The sequence below is a fragment of the Magnolia sinica genome, chromosome 9 (assembly GCF_029962835.1).
Source record: "Magnolia sinica isolate HGM2019 chromosome 9, MsV1, whole genome shotgun sequence".
Classification (NCBI taxonomy): Eukaryota; Viridiplantae; Streptophyta; class Magnoliopsida; order Magnoliales; family Magnoliaceae; genus Magnolia; species Magnolia sinica.
This window is the reverse complement of record NC_080581.1, coordinates 29504486-29521524: the sequence shown is the minus strand read 5'-3', so window position 1 is coordinate 29521524 and position 17039 is coordinate 29504486. Positions and strand designations below refer to the sequence as shown.

Genomic DNA, 17039 nt, shown 5'->3' with positions numbered 1-17039 from the left:
TCGGTGCAAGGTAGAGATAAGAAAAGAGAACAAGAAGTTACATGTTTAAAGATTGAAGACATGGTGGAGATTGTTGTATTTAATGTCTTAAATTTAATCAGATTCTGTGCAGATTTTTTCGCAAAACTATAAAATTGCGGGGTTTGTTTTCGATTTCATTTAGGATTCTTTCCAAGGCTATATATATATGGGTGTAAACGGGATTGGGATGCATTCCAAGGGTTTCTAAATATTTCTAGGGTTTCAAAAGGGTGTAACAAGGGTGAGATTCGAGATTTTTCGAATCGGGTAAGCCTTCTCTCTTTATAATTTCTGCTTTCATAGTGAATTTTTGTCGCTTTATGTCATGGTTTTTTCCCAAAAGGTTTTTCTACGTTAAATCGTTGTGTTCTCTTTCATTTTTGCTTAGTGCTTTTGGATTGCTATCCTAGATTCATTTCTGTGTGATTCCGCTGTTTCCTCAACAAATATTACCTGCAAAAGCATTCCTTAAGAAATCCTTGCATTGGGATGCTAGGTGGAGCCCATCGTAATGTTGGTGAGGAATCCAACCCATCCATCTATTTTGCAAGCTCATTTTAAGACATGCATCCAAAATTGAGAAGGATTTAAAACTCAAGTGGGCCACACTAGAGGAAAAAGTGAGGATTCAGTGACCACTGTCGAAACATCTCCATGGCCACAAAAGTTTTGCATTAGGATGAGTTTTTTGTGTTTTCACTTCATCCCAGTGGTAATGTAAACACTTAAAGGTTTAACAGTAGTCATTTCTTTTACCAATTTTACCTCTCCTGGCCCACCTGAGTTTTGGATCCGCCTCAATTTTTTGTCTTATTTCCTAAAATATCTATCAAAACGTACGGAGGGGAGTCTTTCTCACCAACATAACACGGTGGCGAAGGAAATCCGCATCCAGCAGCATGTGTTGTCACGTCATTGGGCCAACGTGGGATCCACTCCAAGCGTTTGTGAGCCCACCTTGACGTTTGTGACGAATCTATAACATTTATCCATCATTTTATGACATGGAACGAAAAAATATGCAAATCTAAATCTCAAGTGAGCCATACAACTGGAAGCAATGGGCAGAGAAATACATATGGCTGAAAACTCGCTGAGATCCATCGTGATGTTTATATGAAATTATTACTGTTCACAAGGTCATTTCTATGAGATGAGCTGAAAACACAAATATATTAGCCCGGTCTAATTTTTTTCTGGCCCCATGAATGTTTCAATGATGGACGTCTAATCTCGTTGTTTCCTATTGTGCGGCCAGTTCAATTTTGGATGTGCCTCATTTTTAGTTCCATGTCCTGTAATGATTTGGGGAAACAGATGGACGTGGTGGATATCTCACAACCATCACGGATGGCCCCACCTCGTTTCCGGTCGAAATAAGTTCCGATGACAAATAAAAAGGCCGATTTTTATTTTTATTTTTTGGGCTGAGAAATAGAGTGTGCGTGTAGGTGTCAACAAAAGTGAATATTTTTTAGAGTTCCCATGCTTTCTTACAAAATGACCGAAATATCCATTCAATGGGTAGGGGTGTTGTCCCCGTGGGACGGCCCATCTGAGAATTGAACTGAAATAAATTTTGGCCACTAGAAAAACAATGTTAGACATGCGGGATGAACGGATTAAATTGCGTACACCTATCAATTAGAGACGCAGAGATTGCAGTGTACTTTTTTACCTTAACCTATAAGCGCTTGGAGTGGATCCCGGCTCTTCAAAGAATAAGAAAGACAGAGGTCGGATCGACCGAAGACGTTGCTATGATAAGCTTATCCTAGAAATTATTGTATATGTCTCCACCTTGTTTTTACTAATGAGATCTAATCCGTTCATCAGTTGCCTAAGTCGGGCTTATTCTTTCTGGACAAAAATCAATCCAACGCTAATCTCAGGTGGGCCACCCCACGGAGGAAAAGTTCCCCACCCTTCTGAATTTACTCTTAGATGGGCTTTTGGTGTGGATAAGACCCATACATCATGGTGGCCACTTAAACCTCTTGCCCTTTCTCAGCTGAAGACGGGCGGGGTTTGGACGCAATCCACCTAGTTCGACTTCTGGTCAAGTCCTCCATCGCACGATTTGACTGCGGATGCACTTACCGACGGGGTGGGACCGAATCGGCGTCCCTTTTGGACACCGACCTGATACGTTATTTGGGAAAAAAAAAAAAAAAATGAAGAAGAAGAAAAGAAAGAAAGAAAGAAAATAAAATAGTGGTGAAATCCAACTACGACGTGAGTGTGTGGGGGTTTGTGTGCGTGTGTAAAAATAAATAAATACATAAATAAATAAATAAATAAAATTGTAAAATGGGACAGACCAAAATTATCTGAAATAATATGGTAAAATGGGACCCACCAAAATCATCTTGATCATTTTCTTATAAGTAGACCCCTCAAGCCATCAAGAGTTCAGAATCCGCTCCATATTTGTCTCCTCACTTTGGCTTTCCTTCATTCACAAACTCTAATACGGAGTTCCCACCTATGACCCTATGGGCATTTTGGTCACTTCTCCTTGTCTCTTCCACTCACGTTCCATGCTTCTTCGGATCAGCCGCTCACTTCTCCAACGAAACCGATCACCTTGCTTTGCTCCACTTTAAAGATCTGATAACCGACGGTCCTCTCCATTCCTTGAGCTCATGGAACCATACTCTCCACTTCTGTCGCTGGCAAGGAGTCACATGCGGTGGTCGCAGCCATCCTCAAAGGGTCGCTGCCTTGAATCTCACAAACAAGAACTTAGTGGGCCCCATATCTCCCTTCATAGGTAACCTCACCTTCCTCAAGAGAATCGATCTCGCAAATAACAGCTTCAGCGGGCCGATTCCTGAACAGATGGGCCAGTTGTTCCGCCTGCAGTTTCTCCGTCTGCCCAATAACACACTCACCGGAGAAATTCCAACAAATCTGACCTACTGTTCGAAACTCGAATTCCTTGCTCTTCAGCGGAATCAGTTGTCAGGGAGGATTCCAACTGAGATTGGCTCTCTATTGAAACTCACTGTATTGGTTCTTGGTGAGAACAATCTTACAGGAAGCATCCCACTTTCACTTGGAAACCTTTCGTCTCTCACTATCCTTTATCTCTCCAGAAACAGTCTGGATGGCAGCATACCAGATGACCTTGGTCGGTTGGCAAGCTTAGAAGGGTTTGGCATTAGTGAAAATGAAGTGTCAGGTAGGATTCCTCCCCAGCTGTACAATCTCTCCTTTATTAACATTTTGGACGTGGGAACTAACAGATTGCATGGAAACCTTCCTCCTAACTTAGGCCTCACTCTTCCTAATCTCCAATGGCTTTCCACCCGAGCAAACCAATTCACAGGACCCATACCAATTTCATTATCCAATGCTTCAGGATTCGTAATTCTTGACCTTGATAGCAATAGCTTTAGCGGATCTGTACCTGCGAATTTTGGAAGCCTCAAGGGTCTGTCGGACTTACGTTTGTGGGGTAATAAACTTGGAATTGGAAAATCTCATGACTTGATTTTTCTCAATTCTTTGACCAATTGCAGTAGATTGCGAGTGCTGCAGGTACGCGGGAATCATCTCAGTGGTGCATTGCCCCACTCCATGTCTAATATTTCGACCCAACTGACTTGGCTAACTTTGGGAGATAACAAGATTTTCGGAAGCATCCCATCTGGGATTCAGAATCTTGTCGACTTAACAGTACTGCATATGGGGAATAACTTTTTAACAGGTACTATTCCCATTGGTATTGGGAAGCTTAACCAGGCAAGAAAGCTTTGGTTTGCAGAAAATGAAGTATCAGGGCAAATTCCGTCTTCCTTAGGCAACATCTCCCAATTGTTGGTACTCAGTTTATATGAAAACAATCTATCGGGGAGCATACCTTCAACTCTTGGTAATTGCATAAACCTGCAATTCATATACCTCGACAGTAATAAGTTCAGCAGTAGCTTACCCAAACAACTTTTCATCTTTCCATCTTTGATTGAACTTTACATTGGAAATAACTCTTTTACTGGTAGTTTGCCAGTCGAAGTTGGTTACTTGAAAACTCTCACAACATTGAGTGTTTCAAATAACAAATTGTCAGGAGAAATTCCAAGCTCGCTAGGCAATTGTCTCAGCCTAGAGTATCTCTTGTTGGATGGAAACTTCTTTCAAGAATCAATTCCTCCAACATTTAGTACTCTAAGAGGCCTTCGATACCTGGATCTTTCACGCAGCAATCTTTCCGGGGAGATTCCAAAATATCTGGAGAAGCTTGCTCTAGAGTCTCTAAATCTATCCTACAATAATTTTGAGGGTGAATTACCGAAACAAGGGGTCTTTGGAAATGCCAGTCAAGTTTCAGTGCTTCGAAATAGTAAGCTTTGTGGGGGTATTCGAGAATTAAATTTGCCTCAATGCTCTAGCCAAGCTTCCAAGAAACGGAGAAAGTCTCTTGCATCAAAAGTAAAAATCTCAGTTGTTGTTGTTGTCCTGTTCCTTATGTTAGTATCATGCATCTTTGCCACTTTTTATTGGCTAAGAAAGTCAAGAAGGAATCCTGTTGATGTGCCTTCTGCGGAGGATCCTTTCGTCACCATGTCTTATGCGGAACTCTTTAAAGCAACAGATGGCTTCTCTTCTGCCAATTTGGTCGGCACCGGAAGTTTTGGCTCTGTATATAAAGGGGCTCTAGATCGTGATGGAACTATGGTAGCAGTGAAAGTCTTCAATCTTCAACAACAAGGAGCTCTGAGGAGCTTCATGGCTGAATGCGAAACCTTAAAAAACATTAGGCATCGGAATCTTGTTAAGATCCTAACTTGCTGTGTAAGCATTGATTTCAAGGGCAATGATTTTAAAGCTCTAGTTTACGAGTACATGCCCAATGAAAGTCTAGACAAGTGGTTGCACAAAGATGGTCATGAGCAGCTTGGAAGGAACTTGAAGTTTACTCAAATGCTAAACATAGCTATTGATGTGGCTTCTGCACTGGATTATCTACATAATCATTGCCAAACGCCAATCATTCATCGAGATTTAAAGCCAAGCAATATTCTTCTTGATGATGACATGATTGCTCGTGTGGGTGATTTTGGGCTAGCCAGGTTCTTACCTGAGGTTGCTCAAACTAGCTCGGTTGGAATCAAGGGATCTGTTGGATACATCGCTCCAGGTAACAAATTTGTCTATTACCGTATCTACTTTCTTGTATATGAATCCATGAATATGAACAGAAGCACACACCCACCTAGTTTGACTATTCGCTGCCCCGGAGACTAGACATGTGAGAAAAGTAGAGTGGGCTTGGGTAGGCCCACTGTGATATATGCATCTGAAATCCATTCTAACCCATACATGCATTAGCTCATGTTAGGCCCAAGGTTTTAAAAAAAAAAAATGACTGTTTCTGATTTAGGTTAGCCATTCCAAGGGAAATAATTGGGGAGAGAGATGCCCACCACTATGAAATTCACTCGGATCATTAGATACATCATCCCGTGTAAGATTCAGGGCCAAAAATTAGGCTTACCTATGATTCAAGTGGGCCACATCCAACTAAAAGTAAGGAGAGAGGACAACCCTTAATTTTTACAGGGTCCACTACCATGGTAATATGAAATCAACTCCAACATTAGCTTGCACACTAAAATAAGGCCCGGGGCTCAAAAATCAGACCCATCCGTGATTCAGGTGAGCCATACGAATTGAAACAATTTAGAAGGTGAGTGTTTCCTTGTGTATTATTTCCAATTATGTGGTCTACCTAAATCATGAAAGGGAATGTTTTTTGGGCCCTGGTGTGAAATACAGTGACAAACCTTGTGATCTGGGTGGATTTCAAATAAGCATCCAATCCATTCAATCGATTGGCCCTATGACAAGGATTACCTCGTGAAAAAATCAACCATCAAATAATTGAGCAAGTCTATTTATCAATGGATGGTCATTGTTTTTGTTATATATGTGATCCACCTTATGGGTGGATGAAGCTGATTTTTGCAGTGTAAATTAATGATCCTCATGGTGGGCCTAACCTATTAGATTGGTTGGATGTGCCGCATTCACTTAAGAGGTTGTAGGTTATTCATTGGGTAGAGCGTAACTTGTGGTCCAACCAATTGAACGTGAAACGTTCTCTCTCTACACACACCCCCAAAAGGTGAGAGCGCACCCCTAGTAATTGTATGGACAAAAAGGTATTCTAGCCTCTTGGATATCTTTACACTTATCTACTTGGGTGTGTGGGACAAGGTAATCCCAGTATGAAGACAATCTTGTGCCAAAGTAAGGCTCATCCACTCATATGGGCACTTTTAAGAGGTATACCAAATATACTAATTCAAAGCATACATGTGGTTGGAGCATCTCACACTCACACGGTCACTTCTTTGGGTTCTCAGATGTACCAGAAAAGTACACATGTTATTGTGGTATACACAATAAAATCATAGCCATCCATGAGTTGGGACCATTTCAAATATGCACTGGGATAAGATTATGCTTCCAAGTTGAATAGGGAGATCTGTGTACGTTGATCAACCACATGTACCTTGAACACGAAATAGTAGTCATGTTTTTCTAAGTTCCAAGTTTTCCCATAGGTGTTGTTGATTAATGGAACGTTTTACTGTATTGGCATGGTATTTTTATAATGGGTTCCACTTGTTGAATGGCTTAGGCTTTTATAAGCCCCCACATATGACTAATGCCTATTCATTATGTGGGTTCTAGCCTAATCATTCTTGTGATCAAGTAGGCTACCTCTTGTACATTGAATGTGAAACACTAGTAAATCTTACCTGAACCTGATTTTATCTGGTTTTGGATCCTGAAAGAATGACCTCAGATTTAAAGGATATGCCCTAAATAGACAAAGTTGTACTCACTTGCACCCCACATTAAGCATACCATAGCAAGATATAAGGAATTATTTTCTTATAATGTCTTTAGTTAAGATATGTGTTACACAAAAATCATAACATTAAGTCTTTTGTTTAGTTGATGATTGACATGTTTTGTTCTTTCACTTTACTAATAGAGTCTTGATCAATTTTGAACATCTTTGTATGCACTTACAAGTTCATAGCACACCAATTGATGTTAGAAATTTAGATCCTTAGAATAGCAAAAATGATAATTACTTGTTTAAATAGAATATTCCCCCTCTCTAAATTTAACCTTTAATATTATTTGTATCCAAATGGTCACTTACATTCTAATAAGAGATGTATAAATTACAGAATATGCAATGGGCAGTAAAGCATCTACGCAAGGAGATGTTTACAGCTATGGAATCCTTCTATTGGAGATGATCACTGGAAAGGGGCCAACTGATGGCATGTTTAAGGACAATCTAAGCCTTCATCATTTGGCTAAGTTGGCTTTGCCTGAACGAGTAATGGAGATTGTTGAGCCACAACTGCTTATATAAGACACTGAAGTTACTCAGGGCAATGAAAATCATATCAATACAAGAAATAGAATGCATGAATGCTTGATTTTAATGGTCAAAATCGGTGTGTTGTGCTCTTCAGAGTCTCCAAGAGAACGAATGTACATGAAAGATGTGGCTTCAGAAATACATGCAATCAAGAACCAGTATCTTAGGGTCATGATTCACAGAGACATACAAGTTAGATCACAAATGTTAGATGGAGGTTTGTCTTACCTCAGTCATTACTAAGTTATTATCGGTAATTATGTTGAGAAATATTTTCAAACAAAGTTACTTTGTTGAATATGTTTCTAAACAAGCTCTGGATATATTTAGTCTTGGGTTAAGAGTGTACTTGTATTCATATTGGATATATCAGAAGATGTGTTTCTTTTTGTTTATTTTATATTATGCTAGACAATGAATTTAATATGAAAAAGCCATCAACATATTATAATAAGAAGAATATTGGGTTATTAAGATGTTTAATTGTTAATATATTTTATGCAAAAGTTTTAAAATTGATGTTTCAATAGTAATGAATTGGTTTAGATGTTGGACTGCCAACTATTATTAGTTAATGAGTGCTTTCATGCGAGCACGATGTCCTCACTTACTTGACCTTTTCTTACTCTCCTTTAGCATTTATGTAATTAAGGTGCGATTTTACTTAGATGAGATAATGTATATAACTTAAAGTCACCAGTAGCCAAATGAGGGTTACAATGAGGGTTACAATTTAAGGTCAACTAGATATCATAGAATAATACTTATAGGTTAGGAAATCATAGGACTCCCTATTGGAGTTCCAACACTTATCTCACACCACTATAATCTAATCCCATCCACAATAATTTTAGATCAACCTTAAGTATTAGAAATTTGAATCTAATACCATAGTTAATTTATACACTTTGTGGAAGCATGTTCAAAAAAGATAAAACAATCAAATAAACAATAACCTATAAAATAATCACACAAAGCATAAGATAATTAATGTAGAAAATCCTTGTGGGAAACAACTACAGCACAAAACGATAGAAATCCACTATAATTAAAAGCATTAGAGTTTACACTACTCTTCTTCTTCGATTATAGCAGAAACCTAATCTACCCTTACAATGCCCACCTAGAAAAACTCTGGCCCCTTGAAAAAATTCCTTCCCATGCCCTTACAAGTGTAGAAAATTGACTCACCTCATAAAACACTTGCCGTTAAAGAGAAAGCACTCATATAATCTAAGCTCTAATAAAAAACGGACTTAAATACCATTATTTGTACTAATCTGTGTAATCTGTCAGTCGGACCGAATGGGACCTTCTGTCAAATCGAAATAAACCAACTCACATATTTTGGTCGAAATGAAAATGTGTAAATCTTCATAGTGAGAAAACTAAGAAACCTTCCCTAATTTGTTTGAACTGAAAAGACACCGATCGAACTGAGATAGGGTTTCTTTACACCAGCAGATCAACAGAATCCAAGGCATCCCACACAATAATCTCCACATTGACTTGCATTATGATAAGTTACCTTAAAGATCTCTCTTATAACCTCCACCTTGAGCATAGACTACTCCCAGCATTCTCCACCTAGAATGTATATCCATTAACACCCCTGTACAATGGTCCACAATCTTAATAATGGATGGAGAGATTGATCAAGCACAAGCAATGCTTGAACTCCCTCTGGTCATCGGCTTAGTCAACATATCAGTAGCATCTTTGTCCATGTGGATCTTTCGAAACAGAATCTATTTAAAAGTAATGAGTTCTTGTATCTTATGGAACATCACGTTAATGTGCTTGGTTCTCGCGTAATACACCTAATTCATCACTAGATGGATAGAACTCTGACTATCACAAAGTAAACGAATCACCTCTTACTTCAACCTGAGTTCTCCTATCAGACCTTTCAACCATAGTGCCTCCTTTGATGCCTCTGTCATAATTATATATTATGCATCGGTTATGGAGAACTCTATTATAGACTATAACATAGGTCTCCAACATACCGGTCGGCCTGCTAATGTGAAAATATATCCCGTAGCGAACCTCCTGTTGTCTAGATCACTTATAAAATTCAAATCCACATAGTCTAAGACTCCACCTAAAGTTCCATGTCCTCCGAATATGATTCTAGTGTCAATTGTGCACTTGGGATACCTTAGAATCTACTTAACGACATTCCAATGCTCATTTCCTACATTCGCCATATATCTATTAACCGTACTAACTTTTGTCAGATATTTAGCCTTGTGCAAACCATTACATACATGAGACTCCCCACTATACTTGCATATCATACCCATAACATATCTGAAATCTCCTTTTCTATACTCAGACATAACCTTGTTGATAACTCAAAGTGGCATGCTAGAGGCGTGCTAACATAGATCACCTTCCTATTAGTGCACTTTTTAGTCAATCACATGTGTTCGTGTGTCGATAAGTCGGTTGAGCCCTTGGAAACTAAAGATCGAAGATACAAGAGGACATGAAATATCAAAGAGTGAAGAACAGGTAAATCATGAGGTGCCTTGGGGATCCTAACCCTTAGACCCAAATAGACTCAAAACAACCTTAAACTCTAAATGATCTATTCCTTAATAGGTAATCTTTATTTGATCATACCTTGGCCTTAGGATCCTTATTTAGACATGCTTAGATAGGCTATAGAGATTTAGAGCTGTTGTAAATTGTAATCCCAAAGACGGCATAACTCTGGGTGATTTCGATTGATCCTCGATCAAACGAGCGAATCCTCAATCGATTGATCGATTGAGCCATCAAGAATGGCCAAAAAAATTAATCTAGCAACTTTTCTAGCCAAAGCGAAACTAAGTTTGACCGATCGACACGTCGATCAATCGATCGAAGGTGTCATTTTATGCTTGTTTATAGTCATTAGAACTCAACTTCTTTATAAAGGGCATTTCAACCTTGTAATTTTTTATGATTTTTTTAATGTCATTAGAGCTTAGGTGATTCCCCACTCTTAAATCCACTTTTAAGCCTCTAAACCTATGAGATTCAAGTCATGTTATTTGAGATTTACCATTTTAATGAGGATTCCAACCTCCATTATGAGGATGTACTTGATCTCCACCATTTTCTAGTGAGTAGACACAATTTTATAGGAAAATCCTTAGTCTATTAACCTCTAGAACACCCATCTACGTGAATCTGCATTGGATAACAACTATCTATTTAGTTGTAGGAGATTTCACTCTCATCCATTACCTTAGTCATCTCATTAAAGCATCAAATATAAGGTGATTGATCATAGGAGCTGAAGCATTCACATCAACGATCGTGGGAACAAATGAGAAGTTAATTCAAGAACAAGCAAGCATTGAACAAGTATCCCAAGAAGGCGTAATAAAGAGGCTCAATCTTGAAATTGCAGTTTTTCCGCTATAAGAGAAGCTTTAAGATATGGCTAATGTCTTAGAGGGGGGTAAATAGGACTTTTCAAAATTTAACTAAATAATCAACATATACTTCTAAATACTTATGTAAAGGAATACAAACAAGAAGAAGTGCAAAAACAAAGTCTACTTAGTGAAAGTATCATTTAAGCATTATGTCAAACATGTTTGTTGTAGTAAATAAATCAAGTATATTGTTCAACAAAATATAACAGATAGAAATTTAAATCATGCAACCCATTGCATAAAATGTAAAGTAGTTTGGATACGTGCCTACTCCCGGCTAACGCACTCTCTTCTAGAGTGTGCCGGATTTCACTATTTAGATGGAGTTCGTTCGAAACCAGGTTGAGCCAATTTAGTTTGTGATATAGCCAAGTTTAGTGAAGATGAGTTCATTTATGTTGACTCAGGTGTGGATATTTGGACTCCTAGTGGAGCATATCTTTTGTGCTTTGTAAGCCAAGCAAGTGTATCTGCATCCCAAAGTGAGGTCCCCCCCTCCCCTTAAGCTTATCACTTGAGTTTGTTAATCTTATTATAGATGATGTTTTAATTACTTAAATTTAGAACTTATTGAGTTACTTGGTTAATCTATTTGTCTCAGTACACGAATATGCTAATCTTTTATGCAATTAACTCTTAAATTGAATAATTGACATGCCTCTTTAATTTTATTAAGAATAAGTGATTTGATTATCACATGTTATCTCAAGTTAAAATTAGGTTAATGTTCATTCCCCAAGTATAGGGTTGTGATGTAGTAATAAACTCGGTAAGACCGAGGTCGAATCCACAGGGACTGATACCTGTACATTATCTGAAACCAAGTAGAACTAGAACTAGGCTAAAATGTGATCTAAACTAAATAGAATTTAAGGAATAATTGTGGAATAATTATCTAAAACTTTAAGGAATTCAGAGGAAGGAAACTAGGGATTCAGAGGATCCACTTGTAGAGATCAGGGAGATCTTATGCCTGCTTCAAAAATCATGAAAATTAAACTGAACTTCTTCTGATATAATTTTAAAGAGATGAAAGGTATATGAATTAGAATGGATTCCATCACCACACCATGCCCAGGAGACAAAGTTAACAAAAGAATTAAACTAATTACCAACCAATCAACATGCCATGAAGGTCAGGAAGGGTACTGTCATCCTACCATGCCTATGGAACAATGATAAATAACAGGGCTTCCTGACTTCATAAACATAAAAAGGAAAAAGAAATATTCAAAGCCATTGCAAACCCATTGTAATTTCAGTCACAACAGACCATTAAAGACTAAGAAAAATATTCTTTGAATAATCAACTAGAATCACGTTCAGTTTATGAATTTGAAATTACAGGAACAAAATATAATCTCCCGTCTCGCTACAGGCTTCACCTCTTAGCCCCAGCTAAGAGGTTTAGCCACACATGAATGGCTTAAACTCAAAACAAGTGATAATAGAAAAAGAAGAAAGAAAAGAACAAGAGGGAAGGAACAAAAAAAAACCAGCTTTACGTCATTCTTCACATGCTGCCTCACTCTCTCTCCTGCAATCGTCCAGCCAAGTCCCTCCTGCTGCTTCACCTTTAAGCTAAGCTCCCCGCCTTCCTCCGTTCCTTCACGTCTTCTCTCCTTCAATGCTCCACCGCCTTCCTCCGTTCCTTCACGTCTTCTCTCCTTCAATGCTCCACCGCACCCCACGTCCTTCAGCTTCCCTCCCTCTTTATAGAGCTGTCCTCGGAGAGGGATTTCCGCACTCCCTGCGGAAGTTTCACGAGCAGGAAACTGTCCAGAGAATCCCGCTGTTGCTCTGATTTTACGCAAGAAGTGCTTGCATTCGACCCGCGTTTGGTGCGGTTTGGCCCACCAGTTTGACGATCTGACCTCTTGGGCGTGGTTACATTAGACCTTACACATGATTGGTCGGTCTGGATCATGCATCCGACCACCATCATGGACGCATAACAGCCCGAGAAAGCCGGGCGGCGTCCGGTTTTCACGAATGCCCGTAACAGGGCACGTGCTGACGCGTGGTGGGGCCCACTTCACTGGTTTTTTGGAAGATCCACTCCGTCTATTCGTATCAGCTCGAAAAAACAAGTGGGACTCACTGTTTTTGGATAAAAATTGGTGCGGTCCAGGGATGATTTCATTCAGCCGTTCGCCATTAGTTTTGACGATTAACAGCCGGCCTCTGATGTTTCTTGAAATTTCGCCATCTAGGCGAGGATGATAGGGGGCAAGGGCTTCTGATGGACGGTCCGGATCAGTCCATTGCATCATAGTGGTGGCCCACAAACGCCAGCTGCGAGCTCTGTTTGCGCGCTGGGGAGAATTTGAATTGGAGAGGGAGACGTCCCTGTGTTGCCATGCAAGTATTAGTGCAAAAAGTGTACTATGTACACTGTATGATGATTATGAGAAATCCACACCATCCATCTTGTTCTTCTCATGATTTAAGACGTTGAGATCGAAGATGAGGAGTATCCAGAGATCAGGTGGGTCCCAGATCAGTAAATTGTGGGCTGATCTGTCCGTTGGGCCACTTCCATAGCGATCCAATGGATGAAAATTTACGTGTACGGTTAATTTATGACCCTCAGGCCATGTAAAAAGTTTTGAGCTGATCGGATGGTGAAAACCCTGTGATCTTGCATTTTGGACGTCTTTTGGGCCACTTAAGCTCCAATTTCTTGATTTTCTTGAATCCTTGGCATGCACATCTATCGATCTTGGTCTCCTGGGGTCCGTCACTTGCCTTGGTGATTTCAGGCCATTAAATTCATGCTTTTAGTACCTTTTCCTAGTCCAGGCTCGTAAACACGCCCTGCAACACAAACATGATTAAGTCAGCCATTAAATGGAATTATGCTTGTAGATCCAAGTAATAACTGGAGTCTAATATGCAATATTTGACCCTCAACACAACCCCCAACCAGCATTTTGCTAGTCCCGAGCAAAGTATGCGAAAAATAAATTGGAAATTGCAGAACACATTTTATAAACTCGAGTGATTTTTGAAAATAATCCAGAATTAGAAGTCTACGATTCATGATTGTTGGCATTACTTTCTCCTGAAATCAAGCTCACAGTAAACTTCATAATCAAGTTCAAATATTAATCCCTTAATTAGAACAATTCCAAACATTGAATTCCATGGATGTATAGTCTAATCTCGACTTATCAACATTGAGATTCACCTCTCTATTTAAGGATATTATTGGTAACCAATAAGAGAATTCACGATAACCCAACTTGGCTTACACATTATCTTTTTATTCTTTTAATATTTGATTTTTTTTTAACTGAAAGTAACGCCAAGAAGGGGAATTGAGTCCTCACCTATAGGGAGCAAACCTATGGTAAAGACTGTACACCCAACTTTTTCTCATATCATTCATAGGGAATTAAATCTATACCTATAGGGAGCAAACCTATAGTGAAAACCATTCGCCTAATCTTTTCAATTTCTCAGGTTGGTTCCTTTCAAGCTTAGTGATTACCAAATTAATCCTTCAATATCGAATGAAATCTTAATGTGTAAGCGAGATGTGACATGTAAAATTATGATTCAATCAATGTTTAAAACTTCTAATCATGGATTAATAGTTCTAACTTAACTGTGAAATCTAACAGATACTGAATCCAAGCGTCTTAATTTTCCTACATCATGTATCTTGAAATTCCAAGTGCCCTAGATGGCTGTCAAAATTCCTTCGAATTCACAAGAAAGTCCAAAAAAAAAAATTAAAAATTTTCACAATTTTTGCTCAAGACCAAGAAAATGCTGATTAGGTCACCTAATCTCCCACCCCCAACCTAAAATCTACATTGTCCTCAATGTAAAAGATATGAGCATGCAATGTACTTGGGACAACGAAAAGTGAGTATGAAGTGATGGGAAGATAGTACCTGGATGATGAATCGAGAGACACTTTCCAAGAGATCGCAGCATGGGCGTCGGTTAGCACGAGAGAGAAGGCAACACAAAAATAACAAAAATAAAATCCTAACTATACCACTTTCGTAGGTGCTCTCGATTGCATTTAGCGTATGCAACAAGCCTTTAAACCCCTAGGTTACCCCTAGTGGACGAGTTGTAGTCTCGTGAGGGTTTGCAGTAATGTTACCCACAAACATTGAACTAATAAATGAGAAAAGTGAAATGGAATGAAAATTTGGGTTGCGTCCTAGGAGCGCTAAGTTTAACGTCTTCAACTAGACAAGAATGGACCATGAATTAATCAATCTTGATAACCTGGGTCCGCCAAATACCTCCATCAGACTAGGAGATCAATCCTGGTAAACAGGATCAGTCAGAGGCATGGACATGTCCTCTGAATCAAATTTCTCGACAAATGGTTTCAATCGATGTCCATTGACTTTAAACTCCTTGCCATTGTCGGGATCTCTTATCTCAACGGCCCCATGCCGAAAAACAGTGACAACAATGTAAGGGCCGGTCCAACGAGATCGAAGCTTACCTGGAAAGAGATGTAATCGAGAATTGTACAAAAGGACCTTCTGACCAGGCGTGAATGATTTTCGCAAAATGTGTTGGTTATGAAATGCTTTCATCTTGTCCTTGTAAATTCTCGAATTATCGTACGCATCATTCCGGATTTCCTCAAGTTCATTCAATTGAAGTTTGCGTAGTGAGCCAGCGTTGTCTAGATTGAAATTAAGATTTTTGATCGCCCAGTACGCTTTATGTTCCAGCTCCACAGGCAAGTGACAAGCTTTCCCATAGACAAGTCTAAAGGGAGACATTCCAATAGGGGTTTTAAAGGCAGTACGGTATGCCCATAAGGCATCGGTCAATCGGATTGACCAATCCATACGATCTAGGTTAACCGTTTTCTCCAAAATGTGTTTGATCTCCCTATTAGAAATCTCAGCTTGTCCACTTGTCTGTGGATGGTATGGGGTGCTCACCTTATGAGAGATACCGTATTTCTTCATTAAGCTCTCGAATGGTCTATTACAAAAGTGTGAGCCCCCATCACCAATGATGGCTCGAGGCATTCCGAATCGAGAAAGGATGTTTTCTTTTAGGAATTTAATGACCGTGCGATGGTCATTCTTTCGACACGGAATCGCTTCGACCCATTTAGTGACATAATCCACGGCGAGCAAAATATACAGATTTTCAAACGATTGGGGGAATGGTCTCATGAAATCGATGCCCCAGCAATCAAATGCTTTAATGATAAGGATGGGATTCAAAGGCATCATATTTCGACGGGACAATGCTCCCAATTTCTGACAACGCTCACAAGCTTTACAAAACTCATGAGTGTCCCTAAACATAGTGGGCCAGTAAAAGCCACACTGCAGAATCTTGGCCGTGGTCTTTTTAGCAGAAAAGTGACCACCACAGCTTGAGAATGACAGAAGGAGATGACGCTCTGATGCTCATCGTCTGGTACACATCTCCTTAGAATTTGGTCTGGGCAATATTTAAATAAATAAGGATCATCCCAGAAAAAGTTGCGCACCTCGGTGAAAAATTTCTTCTTATCTTGCGCAGTCCACTGTGTCGGTATGGCACCTGTAGCAAGATAATTAGCAATATCAGCAAACCAAGGTGAATGGGAAACTCTGAACAGTTGTTCATCAAGAAACATGTCATTGATATGAGTCGTCTCAAGGGACTCAGAGGTATTAAGGCGAGAAAGGTGATCGGCCACTACGTTCTCTACTCCCTTTTTATCTTTAATTTCCAAATCAAATTCTTGGAGTAGAAGGATCCATCGTATCAGGCGGGGCTTAGAATCATTCTTCGAAAGAAGATACTTAAGTGCCGCATGATCTGTGTAGATAATGATCTTGGATCCGATCAAGTAGGACCAAAATTTGTCCAAGGCAAACACTACAGCTAAGAGTTCCTTTTCCGTAGTCGAGTAGTTCACCTGGGCAGAATTCAAAGTTCTACTTGCGTAATGAATGACGTAGGGCCTCTTATCTTTTCTCTGGCCTAGGACCGCCTCAAGAGCATAATCAGAAGCGTCGCACATAAGCTCAAAAGGAAGGCTCCAGTCGGGTGGCTGCATGATAGGTGCAATGGTTAACGTGCCCTTAAGCTTGGTGAAAGCTTCCTGGCATTGCTCAGTCCACTCGTACGGAGCATCCTTTTGAAGAAGAGTACATAAAGGACGAGAGAGGAGACTAAAGTCCTTTATGAAT

The 17039-nt window shown here is 39.5% G+C and overlaps 1 protein-coding gene across 1 annotated transcript; it reads left to right on the top strand.

The window, feature by feature from the left end:
* The first annotated feature begins 2427 nt into the window (after nucleotides 1-2427).
* LOC131254788 (probable LRR receptor-like serine/threonine-protein kinase At3g47570) lies at nucleotides 2428-7827 on the top strand. Its single transcript, XM_058255505.1, has 2 exons — nucleotides 2428-5164; nucleotides 7233-7827. Exons 1-2 carry the CDS (start codon nucleotides 2509-2511, stop codon nucleotides 7421-7423), a joined length of 2847 nt encoding a protein of 948 aa, XP_058111488.1. The 5' UTR covers nucleotides 2428-2508; the 3' UTR covers nucleotides 7424-7827.
* The last annotated feature ends 9212 nt before the right edge of the window (nucleotides 7828-17039 follow it).

What these genes read in the sequence shown, in the direction of transcription:
- LOC131254788 (XM_058255505.1), top strand. Translation starts at nt 2,509, where the DNA reads ATGACCCTATGGGCATTTTGGTCACTTCTCCTTGTCTCTTCCACTCAC. An exon ending in TGTTGGATACATCGCTCCAG is followed by an intron (nt 5,165 to 7,232) that starts GTAACAAATTTG and finishes TATAAATTACAG; the next exon opens with AATATGCAATGGGCAGTAAA.